The sequence below is a fragment of the Gasterosteus aculeatus genome, chromosome 9, assembly GCF_964276395.1.
Source record: "Gasterosteus aculeatus chromosome 9, fGasAcu3.hap1.1, whole genome shotgun sequence".
Lineage (NCBI taxonomy): Eukaryota > Metazoa > Chordata > Actinopteri > Perciformes > Gasterosteidae > Gasterosteus > Gasterosteus aculeatus.
In genome coordinates, this window is record NC_135696.1 from 894773 (window position 1) to 914192 (window position 19420).

Sequence of the window (19420 nt, forward strand, 5' to 3'; positions counted from 1 at the left end):
TCCGCTGCCTCCCCACCGCCGAACCGCAGAGAAGCTTCTGGCGGGCGAGGTGGTGCAGTGGAGCATTTAGCAGCCAAAGAGCCAGATATATTTCTCAGACAGACACATTTAATGACACGTGTATCGACCACCGGGGACAGGAACACATGCCTCGAGCAGCTACTCCATCAGAAAAGCACCGGAGCGGAACACAATGAAAGGATTCATCAAATCACATTATTCAACACAAATGAAATAAGATCGCCCCCCAAAAAAGCCCCATTGTCCTCCAAACACTGAATAATTGTAATACTGAACCAATTCGCACAGACAGTATTAGTCTCCGGCGCAGGCTTTGGACAGATGCAGGCATCGTTTACTGGGGAACAAAGCAATTCCAGCGGAGATCAAATTATAGAATGCAAATATTTACATTTTAATAAAAAAGAATGAGCGACTCGCTGCTATAAAAAACCCAAACAAGTTTGGTCTCACATGCTGCTGCTCTCGGGGCCCTTTGGTCGCTCTCACACTGCGGCCCACAGCTTAGCACCTCGCCGTTGAGGGAGCCTCCGCTGCCCAGCATTGTTTCCTCCCTCCATGCCCTGCCTCAAAAACCCCGGTCGGAGGCCGGTTTACACCTCCACAGTCCCTCAGGTAGCACATGGACGGACTCCTTTGCACGATACCAAGAGATGGCTCGCGCGGGGCAACGCTTTACCCTTTGGGACGATTGTGCCAACATCATCATTAGCAAGGAAACGCTTCAGAGCTGCGTCAAATTGTGGTGAAATAAATGAATAGAGAAAAAAAAACCTCAGACTGAAACAAATGAGGGCGCAAAAGTGAAGGTTTAACAGAGATAAAGCGCAGATAAGAAGCCTGGGGTTGCCGGGCGGTGCGGAGAGTGACGGATGAGGGGATTATGGGTAGAGCATGAGAGGATGAGCGCAGGATGATCTAAGGATTAACCACGTAAACTGAACAGTCTAATTACACAATCAGCGGGCGATACAAACACGGCTAAACAGATTGTGGCCTTGCAGACGCACAATCACACACACACAATGCAGACGGTTCCTTCAGGAAGTGTTGAGCTTTGTTTGAGGAGCAAAACGTGGGAGAATCTTCATGTTCAACAGAAAAAATAAGTTGGATTTAAAAGCTCAAAGATGATTAATAATTTTGCAGATGTCGAGAACAGAGAAGTGGTGGAGGCGACGGGGGGGGCGGGACTGAGTGAAGGCCCGTCTTCTTCTACACGACTGATAAATGATAATCTACACCCCCACCTTGTGGTTCAGAGAGCCATAAATAACGCTTTATGAATAGGAGAAAGATATCAGAGGAAAAGGGAAGACGGATTATTATAAAACATGGATTTGAGTCGTTACCTGGCTGTGAGAGGGGTAGCCATGGTAACCGAGGGTCAAAGGGTCGTTGTTCTGTAAGAGAAGAGAGCAGGTTTTTGAATACATGGTCAGAAACATGATGTACAGGAAAGCCTTTTATTCATCTTGACTCCTCATCGGGTCGCCCGCGGTGACAGACTCCCGCGGCTTCTTTCCACCCAGCGAATCTTTTGTCTGCCTCGGGAGGCCGTGATGACGGGGGCGAGTCAGATCACGCGAGCGGGGGATGAAAGAAGGGGGCAGAGAGAAGGAGCTCTTAAATCATAAATAGGTCAGGGGTGTCCACGCGCACCAAGCCCCCGTCTGTATGAAATGGCGTCCAGGGCCCTGATGCACATTCCTCCCGATGCTCCCTGTGCTGCAGCACAGAGACGAGTAATTGCAGTTCAACAAGACGCATTAAGTGAAGAAGGTTTTGTTTGGAGCCAAATAAACAGAAATCCCCCCCCTGCACCCCCCCCCCGAAACCGTTTGTAAACTCATTTTGTGTGTACTCATAACATCGTGTTCCCACTTTCCTGCTAATGTCTTAAATCATAAAAGGGAGCTTTACGCAGCACTTACAATGCGTTTGAAAGTGTGTGGGGGGGGGGGGGGGTGTCTCCTTCATATTGCTAGATTATAACCCCCCCCCCCTCCGCCCGCGATCTTCCTTTCATCTGGAACCAACGTCCCTCCACTGCCCGGTCCCCGGGGGGAACACTTTGCGCCGCGCGCTCTGCGGCTTGGGTTCGCCTGATTAACACTGCAGCCGTCTCACCCGGCAGCCCACGGGCCGTTTCCGCCTCGACCCACCACAATGCTTCCAAATGCAAAAAGGAAGCGTGCCCGCATCAGAAAGAAGAGACGCGACCCGTGCAAGTCCATCTCCGAGCCAAAAATGTACTTAGCAAACTGGCTTTGGGAGGCAGGAGCTCTAAATAATGAATCACCTCTTAGAGGCTTGAATAACATGAATAAAGTATAAATCTTATTTTACAGCGAGGCCAAAGTCTAAACACAACGCAGTGCGGGGCGTGGACCCAAACACCCCCCCCCCCAATAGAAAAGAAATGGGTCGACTAAAACAAACGTTACGTCCAAATGAGGAACATCTGGAATTCATATTAAAAAGAGGCTGAGAGCTGGAAATAAAAGAGGAAACGCACGACGACGAGGGGAGCAAAGACAATGACTCATACATGAGCGGAGTCATGTGCTTCATTTCCTCAAGGAGCTGGAAGGAATGAGAGAGGGATATCTGTGAGGAGGCCATCACACACACACACACACACACACACACACACACACACACACACACACTGTACCATAGTTAATCACGCAGATTTTATTTTGCTTCTTCCTCCGTTTGGTGATGACGAATGAAAGCACAGCTAATTCTCGTCTGGTGGGGGATGATGATGATGGCGGCGTTTTGGCGTCTTTTCTTCGGGGGGGGGGGGGGGGGGCGTGGGGGGGGGGGGCTGCAGGGGAATACCGAGTGAGCGATCAGGAGAAAGTAATAAAATGACTGGAAGTCAACAGATGGCTTGGGGGAAGGGAGGGGGGGGGGGGAACAACCCGGTACTAATAACGCGTGTGAGGGATGAGACGCTCGGCGACCCCAGACGTCCTCCGCCGCTCCGTCGCTCTCCGCACGAAGCCGCCGGCCGTCACGGGAGCGTCTGCGTGCGCCGTGTCTGCTTTAGTCACAAAGACCTCTCCTCCTAACGCGCCTTTTGGGGCCGCAGCTCTTTTGAAGGGGTGGTGGGGGGCGAGGTCATGCGGCCTGGAGGCGAGGGGCCTTCTGCGGCGCACTCGGGAGGACGTGAATCCGTTGGGCACACAGAGCACTTGCGTGCTAAACCTCCCAGCAGCTACGCGTGCTCCTGTCAGGAGGGTGTCAGCTGCAGGGCGGAGGGGCATTCGGGAGCCGCCCCAACAGCTCCGGCTTTGTAATAATATTAAAACCATCATCGTCATCATCATCATTCTGCGGCTGGCGAATCACACACAACACAATCAAACCGCCGTCCGTCGGCTGAACTGAAAATCATTTTTATCCCCCCCCCCCCAATTTATTTCACATCTGATTGGAGGAGATAAGTACTTGCGTGTAATTATTTAGTGCAAAACGTGATTGCCCATCACGGTTACTGATTATTTCACGGCAGCATCATTCCACTCAAACCAAAGCCTCGTGCTGGACGCTTTGGGGCCACGTGGAGAATTTGGATTTCTGTACATTTTTTGACTGTTAAGCAAAAGTTTAATTAAAACTGTTGGCTGTGAAAAACACACATACACTATATATTATACACACACATACACACACACACATATACCTAAAGTTATACTTGAATATCTTGATGCATTTGTTTTATAATAAATACACGTTTTATAGATCAACACTGTAAGAGTGACAAATCAAATCACTGCAATTGACATCTGAGGATAACGACACTTAAAGGACATCAGATCGGCCCCCCGGAGGCAAATTACCAAAACACAATCCAGTCAACAGACCTCCGCTGGCAATTTGTCACAGGAAGAATTAACAGGGGCCCAAAAACTAAATAAATGTTCTCAAGTCGCTAGCAAGAGTTCATCTTTCTTGCTGCCGTGTTCTTTCCTATTTGAGTGCAACGGCCCAAAGATGAGAGTACAAGCGGGTGATATATCCACCTACACTAATGTCCAAATCAAGTCATTTGTCCTGGGCGGCTGCCCCCCCCCCACCGGGGGCCGGTCCTTATTAGGTTAGGAGAGAGGCTCCTACGCAGAGTGACAACAAAACATGAGTCGCTCAGCCAGATGGATATCGAAGCGGACAACCGCTTGGACATTTCCCGAAGTCTGATGCAGACCGGGGCTGCAGCGCGTCGGTGTGACCCCCCCGTTCTACTGCCAACTGAGGAGAAAAACTCCCCAGTGCAGAGCTGGAATGCACAATCGACCGACACAGATATTTTGTTCTTTTTATCGGCCGCGCTCCACTGGTGTTCTGCGCTGCGGGCAGCTTAATATTCATTTAAAATCCATTCTGTTGGAGGAGCACAGTGTCGGCTGCAGGACGTCAGCAGCTGATGTCTTCGAGTGGACTGTTGAACGCATTCAGTCGTACTCTGCAAGCTGCACTGATTTACTTTCTACTTACTGCTGCAGAAGTTCTGACTCAACACCGAGCATTTCCACCCCTGCATTGTGATGACATCATTCCCTAACGGGAAAAACAGCAGTGCCAATAGGCACATGGGAACGAGGATCCCATTAGCGGGCTGCAGTGGTACAAATGGATCGCTCTCCGCCACAACCGCGCCCCACTGGGTCGGCTTCAATCACAGGTCAGAGAGCAACTCCGGCCTCGACGCCAGCAATAAATGATTCAAAAAACAAAGGAGGCAAGAAGTGAGACGCGGTGCTTCGTGAGAGCCGGGGTGCTGTGTGGTGGAATATTTTCCGTTCTGCGAGTAGCTGCACAGAAGTGCCTCTGTGCGGTTTCATGGCAGCTTCCTTGAAAGCAAAGCGCTCCGAATTAATAATTAGAGGAAAATGAGCGTCACTACAACCAGTTTCCTCTGGAGAATATTGATGGTGTCAGCAGACTATAAAAATATTACAGTGTTTATCGGTAAATATACACTGTTTTTTCCTAAACGGTATGACTGAGTATCCTGTGTATGGGTTTGAGATTTTGGGATGGAATGTTTTAATTGGCTTAAGGAAGCTGCCGCTCTTTTTCACGTGGGTTTAGTCACGTGGGTTTAGTCATATCCAATAGCATCAGATGATTACAAAAAACGTATTCAACTATGCAAATCGGCCAACCAGAGCCAGACTTTTGAAGAAAAAACAGGTCTTGACTGCTGCTGCCGTGAGGCCTGCACGAAGGCCTCTAGTCGCTTTCAGCACTCCATCAACGTGAAACTTCCCTTGACTACTGTCCACACACCACGCTATCATGCTATATGTTTTAGCCTGGTATCTACGTGTTTTATAGCACTTATAGGGCTGTGAGTGATTTTATTTCAGGCAATTCACAAAATTCAAAAAGGGTTTTTTGGATGTTATATTGATTTATTTCACCAGTACACATCAACTGATTTTTACACATCAGAACACTCATAGGTTTCCCCTTAATACTGACAAAAAATGCCCAGATAGATAAAAGTAGTTTGAGTTAAATAAATAATAAACAACTCATAGTTGAGACGTTTATTATTTAACGTTTAATCCAGATTCATCGAAAAAAGTTTACCTCCGTGATCATAACATTATAACAGGCAGGTTGACATTTATAAATGTCTGAAAAGGGTACAAAAGTAACACAAATAGTCTATCCACAATGAATAATCAATAAGTTCAATGGCAAGTGTCGCTGTGCTGGAGCACTTGACCTTTACTGTGAAGAGACATTTCAGTCCGTGTTTGTACTGGATTTCTTTTGGTCGAAAAAACAAAAGAACACACATTTGGTGATGCAGGTTACAAATAACCGGTTCTGTCAACTCCGTCGCCTCGAAGAGGTTTTAAAAGACTTTTGCTACCGCCAGTCCTTCTGTTTACTTCAAGTGAGATATGAAATAGTCTTAAGCCCCGCCCCCAAATACTCTCATTGGTTGAGACTTGTGACGATAACCCTGCCAAGTCAATACTGATCATACGTTTATCTGTATGTGTACATTTGATAAAATAATGGTTGGCGTTGGGTAATTACAGCGTTAACTTCCCCAGCCCGTGTGCGTGTGTGTGTGTATCATCTCGATTGACAATTTAGTCAATATAACATCCATCAAAGTCCAAGGAGACATCTTGGTGATTACCACCAATAAAACATCATTAACAGTGAACAATGCTCATCATGACTCTCTTGCCCAATGCATTCATTTGGGTGTATGAAAGCAAAAAAGCTTTCTCTGCATCATGACAACTTATCGTGTGAGTGTGTGTGTGCGTGCGTGCGTGTGTGTGTAAACCCCTTTGCCTTAGATAAGGATCTCAGGATCAGTGTGGTTATAATGCCCCCTCCAGTATGAGCTGTGATCCCATTAGCTGGAAACAAAGCCTCTTTACTGCCAGTGATAGGGCAAATCTGCTCCTGCACCAACCGGGGGAGGGAGGGAGGGAGAGGAGGGAGGGAGGCAGTGAGGCGGGGAGGTACTTCTCCCACTCTCATTTCCGGACTGACCAGCTAGCTCACATTCGATACGTTTTAGGGGCTGAAGCTATTGATCCGTGCGTCTCTCTCCCACCAACACAAACACACCCTTCCACTCACATCTGGTTTTAAGTGCATTACGTTCCTGAGCCGCTCGTCGGCACTCACACACGGCACAACGATGTGGAGCCATTTAGGTCTCCAAACGGACCACTTCACCTCCATTACTGACAGTCGGAGAGGAGAAAGAGCTTTTCCACTTTTCCCCTCCAAGCGGAGTGCTTCCCCCTACATAATAGACTATAATGATGACCAGAGCATCCTCCTGCCCTCCTGCCACTCTATTAAGGAACATTTCACCAGTTCGGGGTTCGGAGGGGGGGGGGGGGGACATTAAAAGAGAAAAGAAAGAAGCATTGAATGAAAGCAGGGTTCTGATACGAAAGGTAACTACCCCCGCCCCCCCCCAACCAACCCGGAGGCCTTGTTTACTTTAAATACCCCCCCCTTGTGTCTGCCCCCCTTCCTCAGAGATCACATAAACAAGAGCTGACGTACATTCCCAAAACAAATGTTGCCCAAACCATTTGGTCACATGGCTGAGGTGTTTGTTTGTTTGTTTGAAAGGTCTCGTTTGTTTACATGGTTCACCCGTCGATGAGAAGCTGTAGTTTACGGAGATGCTTGAATCAATGCGGGAGGCAGCGGGAGGCAGCGGGAGGCAGCGGGAGACAGCGGGAGACAGCGGGAGACAGCGGGACACCCCGGCGGATTGATGCACAAATGTTGCACTAAAGCGACTCTGGAACGTGGAGGAAATGCCTGAGCTACAATGTAGCAGCCGCAATGCTACATGGCTCCATAGCTCCAATGCTACATTGTAGCTCAAACAGCCCAGTGGAAGGACACGCTTACTGTCCCCCCGTAAAGCAGAATTAAGCGCACGTAGAGTCATGAGCGGCTGTGAAACGTGGTGCTTACGGACTGAGCGCAGTCGCCCGGGGGGGGCATCGGGGGGGGCATCGGGGGGGGCATCGGGGGGACATGTGAACTGATGACTTACTCACATTAATGCATTGGTTAAAATGACGCCACTGTGCAAAAGAAGAGTACATACGATGAAGGGAGGTGAAGCGGGATCCCGACAAGTCGCGTGTGCGTTACGCTGTTTGGACAAAGAGTCGCTCACCTGGCCAACCTCGACGATCCCTCCGGAGCCGTCGATCCGGGGACGCTTGCACTCCGCCCCGGTCGAGTCCACCAGAGCGGCCGCCGCCTGTCCGTCCGGCTCCGGGTCCCCGCGCTTCATGCCCCGCACGATCGCCGGGGCGACGCCGGCGTTGGGGTGCACCCCGGCCATGGGGTCCAGCTCTCTATCCCGGTCCATGAGACCCCGGGACACAGGCAGCATGATGGATGCAACGTCGGTCGACATTAACATTTAAAAATCGTCTTTTGCCCCCCCGCGCTGAGCTGAGCCGGAGGAGGATTCGCTACCTGCCTACTCCTGTGCACGATGTTTTTTTCCTCCGCAGTTAAGATGATCTCCCGATGGCGCAAAGAAGCCTTTACTGTATATTCTTCTATGACGCCCCCCCCCCCCCCCCCCCCCCCCCGAATAGTTGCTCTATCTGGGAATGTTTACCCTCTGTGGCTTAATGCAACCTGCCCGCCGCTGTCTCTAAAGTATCTAATGAACGTTAAACAGCCAATTCCCGGCTCCCGTGACCCGCTACGCTGAACCCGTGTTGACGAGCCGGCCGAAGGCTGAACGAGAGGCCTGCGCTCCTCACACCACAACAACCCAACGCAAAACCTACCGCCAAACGTCCATCCGCGCCGCGGTTCGTTGTGTTCTCTCGCTCTCCCCCCGCGAAGAAGCGTCCGCTCGGTGTTTGCGTGGTATTTGTGTGTTTACACCAACATCCCACCGCGAGCCGCGAGCCGAGAACGCGTCTTCCTTGTTCCCCGCGCGCCGCGGAGCAGAGGTTCACTCAAAGTCAATGCGCGTCAGGAGCTCGCTCTCTCCCCCATGTTAGTCCGCGCTAAAGGACACGGCGCCACTTCTCTCCCCCCTTTTCAAACAGACACTACTCAACCAGCGAAACGCGCGCAGCGGCTGCGGTCTTTCCTTCGCCTCGCTCGCCTATAATTGTCTTTCCTCTCCCCGTTTTCCCAGTGTGATCTTGTGGCGTGTGTGTTACAGAAAGGAAACTGTCCCTCCTCCCTCCTTCCTCCCTCCTCCCCTCTCGCTGTAGTCCTTCCCCTCCTCCCATCTTCCGCTCTCCCTCTGAACGAGACGCACAGCCATGCAGCCTGCAGGATACGCGCAGTGTGCCGCAGTGCTTCCATGCATTTCACCGGGGGGGGTCGCATGGCCCCGGAGAGACCACCTCTCCCGGTAACAACCCGACCATTTGCTCTGTGTGTCTCGCGGTGCAAGAACGCGATGCGTGCTTTTTTTTTTTTTTTTTTTAATAATGGTGTTTTCGGGTTTTTATGGTGTGCGCGGCGCACGGAAGAGTTGACACGTTCCTCCCCCACTACACCCCCCATAGCACGGGCCACGGGCCGCACACCCCCCATAGCGCGGGCCACGGGCCGCACACCCCCCATAGCGCGGGCCACGGGCCGCACACCAGCCCAGCGGTGTGAGTCACGCAGCACGCAGAACCTCGTGCGGCTTTTGGCATTTTTATAGCTGGGATGACACCCAGTGGTCAGAGGCTAAAGCCGGAGGGAAACACCGGGAGAGGCGGGCGGATGAAGCACATTTGCAAACAGACCCTGTGGTCGACTTGTCGCCCTGGAGCTGTGATTCACATCAACCATAACTGGTCGTGTTTTTACCCTTCGGTTGTCGTACAAACTCCTTTAGACTTTAGTCTTTATGCTACAACCAGCAACCCGCATACACATCACGCACAGATTGACCAGCTGTGTGGAGTTTGAACTTTTCTCATTTCTACACAACTATTTCACTTTTCAACAAACAAGTGACACACAACGAATACCTCCCAGGACAGACAGTCTCCCAAATTCCATCAATGTCCCACCTCAACCCCACTTTTAATTGGAGTATTTCCAAATGTTAAACTAAGTCTTTAATACTGTTAAGATTATAAATGTGTTTATAATTAAAAGCCAACATGCAGAGACTGATTCAGGTACATTATAGCTTAGTGATGTACCCATGGCTCAATCACCAAGTGGCCACACACTGAGCAGCAAAAGGAAGAAAACATTACCAATTACTTTGTATTGAAGACCCCATCAGCAGGTTATCCGTTTTAGTCAGGATTACTCAAATAAAATGGTGATATATTATACTATGCTCATTAGTTCCTGTTGAGGGCTACGCTCACACCCTGAGAAAAGGATCAGTCTTCCTTTTTGTCCCCATTGAAGGGTTTTGGAACAGAGGATGTCACATGTGCACCGATTGGACAGCCCTGTGATGTGGGAGGATACGGAAGGGGTCGATTATGTTTTTGCTGTTATGAAATATAGTTGAGTGTTTGTTGGACGATGAGGCGATGTGTTGTATCCCATATGGTTACTTAAGACCAAGTTTAGGCCACTGTACACTCATTTAATGTGTTCCGTTATAGATGGTGGAGAATTAGGGAGGTGATTGAGGGACATCAGAGACAATCACAGGATGGTGCCAGAGGGAACCGGGGCAACTGGAAACAAACAGCCCGGCGTGGCCATCGCTTGGAACGGAGGAGGGACAAGGGGACGGCCAAGCTGCGTACCCACAGACAGCTGTAAGCCAATCGTTCAAGGGTCTGCAGACTGCAGGAGGAGACAGTCTGTCAGACTGGGCGGGGAGAGGGATGATCGCTGAGCACAATCATTGCACAATTCATTTTGTAATTGTACTTTGTTAGTTATTGAATCATTGTTGATCTCAACTTCAGAGTCCCTAAACCTCACAGAGAGACATTCCACGTCGTCATGTAAACAATACGGCCTCGTTGTGTGAGGGCCGGTTCCTGCTGCACAACCTGTCTGCAGGTTTAGGAATAAACAGACACTCAGAGTTGAAGATATTTTATTAAGTGTTTGTGATGTGTGAAGGCCTGAAAAGGACGAGAGGAAAAGAGACGTTTAGTATAACAGACCAATCGTGTGGACAGAAAGTCATTAGTACAGCTTACCGATCCCGCACAACTTCTACCGGCTCCCCGTCGTAAACTGAAGAACAGGAAATGGATCAGAGATTATAAATAATTAAAAACCCTCATTACTAAATCATCGCCCTGCTGTCAGACAGCAGCTCCTGCCGGCTTGTTTCAGTGAGTCGGTATGATGGCGCTCGTTTCCTCACCGTCACTGGCCGAAGCATCCCTCCACACACGGCCCGTCACGGGGGGAGCAGATTTCCGTTGAGCACATGAAGTTGTTCTGAAAGCAAAAAGCAGAGCAGGATTTGATGTAGCTGCCAATCTCCTGAGTGTGCTGCGTATTGTGACAAACAGCTGCTGCAATCCAGATCTCGCCAGAGGTTTACAAAGACGGCCTCTTGACATGTGCTTGTAATGAAAGCAGACTTGAGAGATACAACTGGAAATGTTCAATTTTACACAAACTATGTTCAATAACAAACAAAAAAAAAAAAAAAAAAAGTTTTAGTTTTTTTTACAGGATGAAGACAGGAAGTCTGAAGAATAAAGATCCAATGCCAACAGCCACTCTAAGATAAAGCTTTGATTCCCAGGCACTCCTGTTACACCTTATTCATTATAAAGGGAAGCATGGGCTAAGATGTAGATGACTATTTGGGAAACAAGCCTTTTTCCACTTGGTTTCTATAGCAAAAGTGGGTTGAGAAGGTCTACACTAGTGTATAGATATGTTAATATTTATACAGAAAGTAAAACATAATGTCATCCCAACTGCACTTGAATGGGTTAAAAACTGTTTTTACATTTTGGATTAACAGCCAGTGTTTATGTTGAGCGAAGCTAACCGTGGCCTTGCTGTAGCTTCATATCTTTCTTAGTTTGGACGGGGGCCTCATGCATCATCATCTCAACAAACGCTTGGCAAGAAAGACTTCCCAAAATGTCTGACTTCACCTTTATACACGGCCATAAATGATGGTAAATGCCTTTTGCTGGTAGAACAATTCAGTGTAGTTCCATTTTAAAACTAAGGAAATTAATAGTATTGAGGACTCAAAAACAACTATGCAAAGAGCAAATACGCTCTCCATGAATCACTACTGTTAACTATTGACCTCAAGGGCCTTTTCTCCTCACCTCCTCGTCCGGGTCCCTGAACTCACCATCCGGAAGGAACTGGAAGGTGCTGATGGTGAAGCGGCGGGTCTGAGCTGCAGGAGTGGATGGCCGGGTGTCCGAGAGCACCGCCTGCTTCAGGGCGGGGTCATACGGGTTGGGACACCTTGGGAGTTGTATCGAAAATCAGTGAGTCAGTTGGACACCAGCGCAAATAAATAAATAAATCACGTACCCATTGTAGAGCAGCAGCCACACAGCCTTTCCAGAGAGGGGGTAGGCCACACAGAAGTGCACCAGCAGCACCAAACTGGGGTCGGGGGCATTGAGCAGCCGCACTTCCAGGTAGAGGGGTTTCCCCAGCAGCATCTGCAGGGGCGGGTGATTCTGGGGGTAGTAGCTGCTGTATTGGGCGTCTGGGGTGAGAGGAGGCGCGTTGGAATAAAAATAGGAATATTTGGCAAACTACATTCCACCCACTCAGAGCTAGTTCTCAAACAGCTGAGCAGGAAGGGCTTCAAGCATCTGTTGTTAAAACACTGGATAGGAATTATATTGGTCATCAGTTTCCATGCCTCTTGACTGGCATTAACCGGGTTCCAACTAAACAAAATCTCAAGCTCTTAAATGGGGGACAGTTAAATAAACACTACCTTTGGCGATCCGTAGCTGGACGCCAAACATCCCCTGGGCCGGAACGTTGGGTCCCAGGGTGGGAGTCTTCACCAAGTAGCTCACACCAAGAGTGGAGCCTGGCAGAAACCTGCACTCCACCAGCAACCTGGGAAACATACAGGGAGCTTTTGTTTGATCATTTTACTTTGGGGAATTTGGGTCTTCACTCCAAAATGTACCCAACGTGCACCTGAGAGAAGAATCCCTTGTGATGGTGCCGTAGTTGAGGCTGAGTGTCGGAACCTTGTTGATGACCTCCACCATGTAGATGACTGCGTCCCCCACTGTCTGTCAGGACAGAATCACACAGCAAACCTAAAATGTGGACACTAGCAATACCACCAGACAAGGCTTATAAATCAATAATCTATTAACTGAAACCTGTCCAGAAAAGCAATTCAGTCAAGGACCTTGTGGCTTTTCTATATTTTGGGAAACGTTATTTATTAAAGCTTACCACTCTGCGTGTCCCGCAGCCGTCCATTGGGATATTGAACAATGCATAGTCGGGTGTCACCTTCTGCGGTTTGCAGGTGGAGTTGCCGGCAACAACAAGCATATCAGGGGAGAGGGGGGGCTCCGTGAGGGAGGCCGGGACGGAGAAGACAAAGTGGCGGTCAATAGTGCACTCTGGAGAGGGACAAACACATGCAGTCATTTAAAAAAGGTCAGATGAAAAAGAAAGGTCAGAAATCTCAGGAGGTGATTGATAATGAGACCCAAGGTATCTTGTACCCTTTTTCGGTGCGGCGTCACTGCCAGCTTGAATCATGCTCCTATTGGGCCTGAATATGCCGCTCTGCACATCCAGCAGCTGGAGCGCTTCCACTTCTGAAGCGGCTCAACTGTACTCTGCTAAAGTGGCGTGAAAATGCCAGCAGGGGACACAAACCGTGGCTCACCATCCATGGGGTAGTAGCATGCGGGGGGGTCGTCGCCGGAGCAGCAGCCCACGGAGAGGCACTGTGAATGGGACACAGAGCCGGGTCCGCAGGGGAGACGCTGCTCACTGGGAAGGTTGCACTCTGAGGGACAGCAGGACAAATGTCAGCCGCATCGGTTCAGATCTCTGAATGGCCGGGAGAAAACAACCCACGGGCACATTGAAGCGCCGTCAGGGAGGTGTAAACATAGAATCCATTTACCTTGTCCAGACCCTGGAGTGACAACTGGACAGGAAAACTGAGCCTCCCGTCTCCCATTCACCGTCACGTAGACAACAGCGATGATGAACATTTGACCCTTTCAGAGAAACGTGTTTATGCGACAGTTAATGGGCACAGCAGACGGTCGAAAAGGTCACGGGCTCAGTGGGAAAGTCGATACTTGCCTGCACGCTCATGTGGCAGCGTGAGTGTAACTGGATAATAAGATGGATTTGGCCCTCCTTGCTTTTCCTCGCAGAATACCCACAGTGCTGTGGGGCATCCTGGAGACCCATTTGGTTCCCTTTGATGTCTGGAGATGTACATGTTGAAGCCTACAATAAGTTATTTTAGTGGAGACTTAAAAAAAAAAAAAAATTAAAAAAAATGATAGCGATCAGCATAGCAAGGCAAAGAGTTAAAGAGCTCCGCCGATCTAAACAGACCATAGCTACCTTTAACCTCCTTCACATTCAACTGTTGGCCAGAGCCCCCATGAACCATTACAGTCCACACACACACCTTTAAAAACTATTCCAGAGACAGAACTAGAGGGGAGCTCCACAGTCATCTGGTGGGAGGAGCACAAGACTTTAGGCTTCGGAACAGTCGGTCCGGCATGGTGGGTGGTGGGAGGCAGTGGGGGGGTAGCTGGTACGGGAGTTTCACGGGCCGGTCGATACGGGCATCGCAGCTCCAGACTTCTGTACTGCCCGACGGAAAGGTCCCAAAACCTCAGCAGTAAGGAAACCGTCGATGGCGTCTACGGGGACAGCCAGATCAATACAATGAACCACCGCGCATGCTTTACTGGAGTCAAAAATAAGGTGGAGCATTTACCAGGAGGGTTGCAAAAACACTTTTTTCGAGAATTGTAAATTGGAGCTGCTGAAAAACTGCTTGCTCGTTTAATTTACACACAAGCACAGGGGTCATAAATCACTGTAGTGACAACCCAAGTGGTACAAATGACCAATGTCAGCAATCCAAGACCCTTTTGTTCTGTGGTGTATTACTTTGCATTGAGGCATTCAAAGTATTTCTCTCTGTACCAATATGCATTAGCACACACGCGTGATCGTCTTCATGAAAGACTTAAGATGCTTGGTTTGGCAGCGTGTAAAACATTTCTACAGGGACCTTCAGGGCTGTCACACGGTTAATAAAGAAAGTGGCAGCTAGTGTGCAGTGTTCTCAAGTTAATTATTTTTTTAACACACCTGTCACTAATGTCTACGATCGACTAAAGCCACCAAGCGCTGAAGCACACAACTCTGATCCAGCGCTCGTCGCTGCACATGTCGCTGAATTGCACTTAAAGTCCATCGCCTTGTTCATTCAGATGGAATGGATCAGACGGACGCTTTGACCTGCATCTCGTCACACAACGCGTCAGCTGAAAACGTTGTGTAGATGGCCGTTGTGTCGCTCATAATAAGGAAGCCAATGTTTATTTTGCCGTTCATCACATTAAAAAAAAAAACACTCAATGCCTTTTCACGCCTTAAAAAAGCGGGGACGGGATTAAAGTAGAGCAATTCTGCGAAGGTGACACATCAGGCAGTGAGGAGAGCTCACCAGTAGCTGGCTGTAGCAGGCGGGTAGAGGAGAGCGAAGGGTTACCCCGTAGCCCTGAGCCGCCTGCAGCGCGAAGCCACACACCGCAGACACATCAGGGACCAACAGCCATGTCTTCGTTTGGTCTGACGTCAGAAACAAGCCGTGTTAGATCGATGACAGCTCCACTTGAGGTGGAAGTTGATCTAGTTACACAAATAGGTCTCTGACCAAGCTGTGGATACCTGTATCGGTGCTTGTTCAGGACCAGCGACAACATATTGCATCAAGATCAATAAACCTTATCCCAGAGAAGCTTGAATAAAAGTCATTAGATTACCGTGTCCGTCTCTGTGGGACTGTAAAGGGTGGAAATAGTTGGAGCTAAATGCTAACTGGTTTACAGTGGTAACATGCAGGAAGGCCATCAGGTTTCAAATTGACCGTGGTTACCATACTAGTCAAGTATGCTGAATGATTACCCAGTCATCAACAAAAGTACTGAACAATTGGAAACGTTGTCCTGATTGAAGCACTGGAAGGGAAATCAGGGAATCAAACTCATTAGGATAAATCATCTGGAAACCCTTAATGCCGTCAAGAAAGTTTGGGCAGATCGATGATGATTTTTTAAAGGGACAGGGAAACACTAAAGCTCTCAGGAGTCATCCTCTGGGGACCATGACGGTCTGTATACCGTTTCATAAGAATCCACTTCCTTTGAGAATGTGAAAAGCCACACTAGTTAATACACACACACTGACCTCTGACCTGGATGGTGTCTGGGTGGGCAAAAGGCAGGAAGACAACCATCCTCCCATCGTCACACTGTAGGTGGGGTAGCGGTGGTGTGGGTCCAGCTGTGGCGGATGCTGTAGACCTTGGAGGGGTGACCGTGGTGGTGTGGAGCGGGGGCTGACTCTCTGGATACCAGGCCAAAGGCTGGTGAGGTGGAGGACAGGGCGGATGGTAATAAGGATAATTGGGATGCGGGTGAGAATAGGGGCGGCAGTTTGCCTGAGGAGCCACCCTCTCATTGCCGGGCTCCAGAGATGTCGGCAGTGGCGAGCAGATGGGTGTTCCGGCGGGGAAATAGCCAAATGGATAGCTGGGACTGTAGTGTTGCGCAACCGTGGGCGGAGGAGGGAAAGGTGGAGCACTGGTAGGACGCGAAGGGGAGGCAGGCCGTACCTCAAGGCCCGGATAGTGATGATAGTAAGAGGCATGGGGATGAAATGCATCGGGGCCGGGGTTCTGCGGACCCAAGGGCTGTTCTGGGGGCGAGGGGGTCGGCTGGCTTGAAGGGGCCGGGGTCCCTGGTGCTGCCGGATAGGGAGGCATCTCATGATAATATGGACGGTAATCAGGAGTTGCTGGAGGAACAGTAGTAGCGGCAGATGGTTCAGCTGGTGTTGCTGTAGGGCGTGTGAACGGTACATAGGGGTAATACCAACCAGCTGCAGAACCAGAAGAGCCAATAGCTAATTCAGGAGGGGTATGTGGACTTCCAGTCACTGGGGTAATGTCTGGAGAGGATGTAGTTCTTGCCACTGCAGGTTGGGGGTCAGAAGGATTAACCTGGGGGTACTGGAATCCAGAATAGGGGTAGTAGGGGATGTCAGGGACCTTAACCGTGTCTTCCTGGGTCGGAGGAGGAAAGTCGGCATAGGGAAACTGAGGATTGACTGGACAAGAGAGGATGTATTCCTGATCATCTGACGTGAGATGGAGACGAGACCCCTTCTGGAAAAAAAAGACCCATCACATAAGTTTCCAACCGGTTGTGAAACACAATTTATAACTAGTGCCTCTATACGACCTACATAAGCAGATGAGACAATAGGAGAATAGAGAGCCATAGTCTTTTTGGAGTTATATTTTGTGGCAGATACTGGGCAATATGAGAGTGGGAGGGGCTTTAAAATGAAATGACTAAAGGAATGCAGAAAAGGTTCCATGTAGTTGCTTTAAATAACTTACTCCTTTAGTGATACACTGAGCACCAAACGGGATGAAGAAGTGACGCTTTCCCAGATGAGAGGGGAAGCGGTGCGCACAGTCCTCAGAAACAAACGGACCCCATCGGCCGTTCACTGTGAAGCAGATTACAATTTACAGTGATTCTAAAACTAGTCGGTCTAAAGATTAGCCTGAGAGAAAAAAAATATTTTCTAACTGTGGAAGACCAAAATCGAAAACAAATTTAAAGATTTGGCTTGTAATGCATGGGATTTTATTATACTAAGATAATAAAAACAAAATACCTATGACCCCTAGTATTTGTTCATCCAGCTCCTCCCTATTAATCTGCACTGCCATGCCGTGGGAAGAGCACAGTACTGAGAGGGCAGACTCGGGGGTGGATGTCTGCACTGGACAGGAGAGCTTCAGTGGGAGGCCACACCACAACATGGGCAACACGTAACTGCCATTCTGAGGGGGGGGGGGGTAATAAAAAACAGTAAGAGGGGTGGGGGGCTATGAACATAGGACAAGTGAGGCACTCTTGACAGACAGGTAGGTACCTCCTGTGTGATGTAACAAGCATCATAAGGCACCATCATCTCAAGGTCACTCCACGACGTCCTCACGGAGTAACGGCAGTTTCGAGGCAACTGGAACAGCGAGATGGGAGAAGCTTCCTCTGGGAAGAGAGAACGTTGAACGGCACAGTAACGATCACGTGATCAGCTGATCCAGTGTCAGCACTTATCAAGACACACACAAAATCTGGTATAAACTGGGTTGCACGAAACCAGCTATTTTAGAAAGCTGGGAAATCTTGATAAGCACATTAACACAGTTGACATTCTACACACAAAAAAATCAAAGCAGAAAGAAAAAAAAGCAGTAAATTAATGTCACAGAGTATAAAATGACCTATATGTAAAATACTCTGCTGCTGGCGTAAACATGTTCTCCAGGATCACACTGGGCTCTTGTTCCAGCACTGTGGGCCACTTGCGTACTTGTAGGCATCCGCTGCACCAAGAGGTCTTTTCCTCTATTAGCAATCTTCCACAAACAGCGCTGCCCGCTTCATCCAGAGTACGTCTTACCTCTGTCCACGAACAGCTGTTTGACTTGTTTTCCAGAGGCGGTGAAGGTCATGACACCATCGTCACACTGCACCCCCGGGCTCATGGCGCGCCACTCAGACACACGCGAGCTGGAGTCAAAGGATGGGCCCAAAACCTTCCCCTGGACCCCCTGGACCCCTGAAGGACATCAATCACATCGTAATCAGAGATGGGATCAAGTCCTTGTCGAGCGCTCCTGCTCAGCTGTGAAGTATAGTGTTTGAATAAAAAAGATGTACTCTATTCAAGAGTCCGGAAGTTAACATTTTCAAGCAGACATTATTATTTAAGCGGAATAATGAGTTTGTCAGGGGGGAGAATATTGACCTTAGATATTAAAACTACTTTATGGACTTGAAATGATTAAAGTTGTAAATGTAAAAGTAGATGGGTGGAAGTATAAAGTAGGCCTGAGTAAAAAGGAACTACTTGCACACAGACTTGGTCCTCAACCCTCAACCCTGACATCATGAGGCCACGTGTTAATAACAACACCTCATACAGTAAGTATATAAACGTTTAATTGATTAATTGCCGCCGTACTCTCAAACTCGCAAAGGCGTCCGTTCATTAGTGGCATTGACGGCGAGGCTTTAACCTGTAAAACGGGCCTGGTTTCCCTCCGAGTCGCCGGCCGAAGACGTCGATTCTGCTCTGATGTTACCGACGGTCCAAGCCCAGCGGGGACGGGGTTCCGCCGCGGGGGGGGCGGCGGCTCCGGGCCGCAGCTCCGCGGGACTCGGGCCCCGACTGACCCGCTCTCTCGCCCCCCCCGCGGCGGGCGGCTCTTGACCTCCTCCGCGTCGTGATAAACTCACCGAGTGACTCGCTTGAAACGTGTACAAATAAACGGTTACGACGAGTAGAAAACGAGTCGATAGATCGTTTCTCTGTTGGTACGACATGTCCTGCTCGATGACGCGCTCTGCTCGCACGCGCGCACACACCTCAGGTGAAGATGAAGGCGAACAATTAACAGTCATCAAGAATGGACCAATGAAAAGGCTCCATAGGGGGGGGGCGGGGTCTAAGGCGCGTGCTTCTGCGTCAATTCACCTCCAGAACAACAGGCGGAGTGACGCGTTTTTGTTGAAGACGACCTAGAGAGTCACGTCTATTTGTTTATTTGTTTATTTATTTATCATAGAATGTTTACGAGTGAACGGATCGGATTTAAGAACTTTTGTGG

General features: G+C 49.3%; 2 protein-coding genes across 10 annotated transcripts in view; both read right to left on the minus strand.

The window, feature by feature from the left end:
- The window catches only part of rbfox2 (RNA binding fox-1 homolog 2), a 31202-nt gene extending 22384 nt beyond the window's left edge, over positions 1 to 8818 (minus strand). For 3 of the 9 annotated variants that reach the window (XR_013450748.1, XR_013450747.1, XM_040186282.2), the window contains exons 1-2: positions 7718 to 8119; positions 1374 to 1424 (exon numbers count right to left, since the gene is read on the minus strand). Coding sequence is in view for 6 of the 9 variants with exons in the window: in XM_040186282.2 (XP_040042216.2) it covers positions 1374 to 1424; positions 7718 to 7969 (303 nt within the window). In the remaining 3 variants the exon portion in view is untranslated. Of the gene's footprint in view, positions 1 to 1373; positions 1425 to 7717; positions 8310 to 8348 lie in introns of those variants that run through there. The other 6 variants (XR_013450749.1, XM_078080646.1, XM_040186284.2 and 3 more) reach the window with 5 other exon arrangements.
- A 1750-nt stretch (positions 8819 to 10568) lies between these two features.
- On the minus strand, positions 10569 to 19181 carry LOC120825854 (uncharacterized). The gene is made up of 19 exons (XM_040187701.2): positions 18830 to 19181; positions 18211 to 18369; positions 17677 to 17795; positions 17416 to 17584; positions 17132 to 17244; positions 15916 to 16894; positions 15173 to 15297; positions 14117 to 14357; positions 13780 to 13907; positions 13595 to 13691; positions 13352 to 13474; positions 12907 to 13079; positions 12640 to 12737; positions 12428 to 12555; positions 12010 to 12190; positions 11796 to 11940; positions 10862 to 10938; positions 10692 to 10728; positions 10569 to 10613 (listed from the first exon to the last, which is right to left on the minus strand). The coding sequence occupies exons 1-17, from the start codon at positions 19134 to 19136 to the stop codon at positions 10864 to 10866; spliced, it is 3360 nt and encodes a 1119-aa protein (XP_040043635.2). The 5' UTR covers positions 19137 to 19181; the 3' UTR covers positions 10569 to 10613; positions 10692 to 10728; positions 10862 to 10863.
- Positions 19182 to 19420: the final 239 nt, after the last annotated feature.

Coding starts and splice junctions, on each gene's coding strand:
- LOC120825854 (XM_040187701.2), bottom strand. CDS start 19,136: ATGTCGTACCAACAGAGAAACGATCTATCGACTCGTTTTCTACTCGTC. Junction 13,080..13,351: donor ATGCTACTACCCCATGGATG/GTGAGCCACGGT, acceptor GTCCCTCTCCAG/AGTGCACTATTGACCGCCAC. Junction 12,556..12,639: donor ACAAGGGATTCTTCTCTCAG/GTGCACGTTGGG, acceptor TATGTTTCCCAG/GTTGCTGGTGGAGTGCAGGT.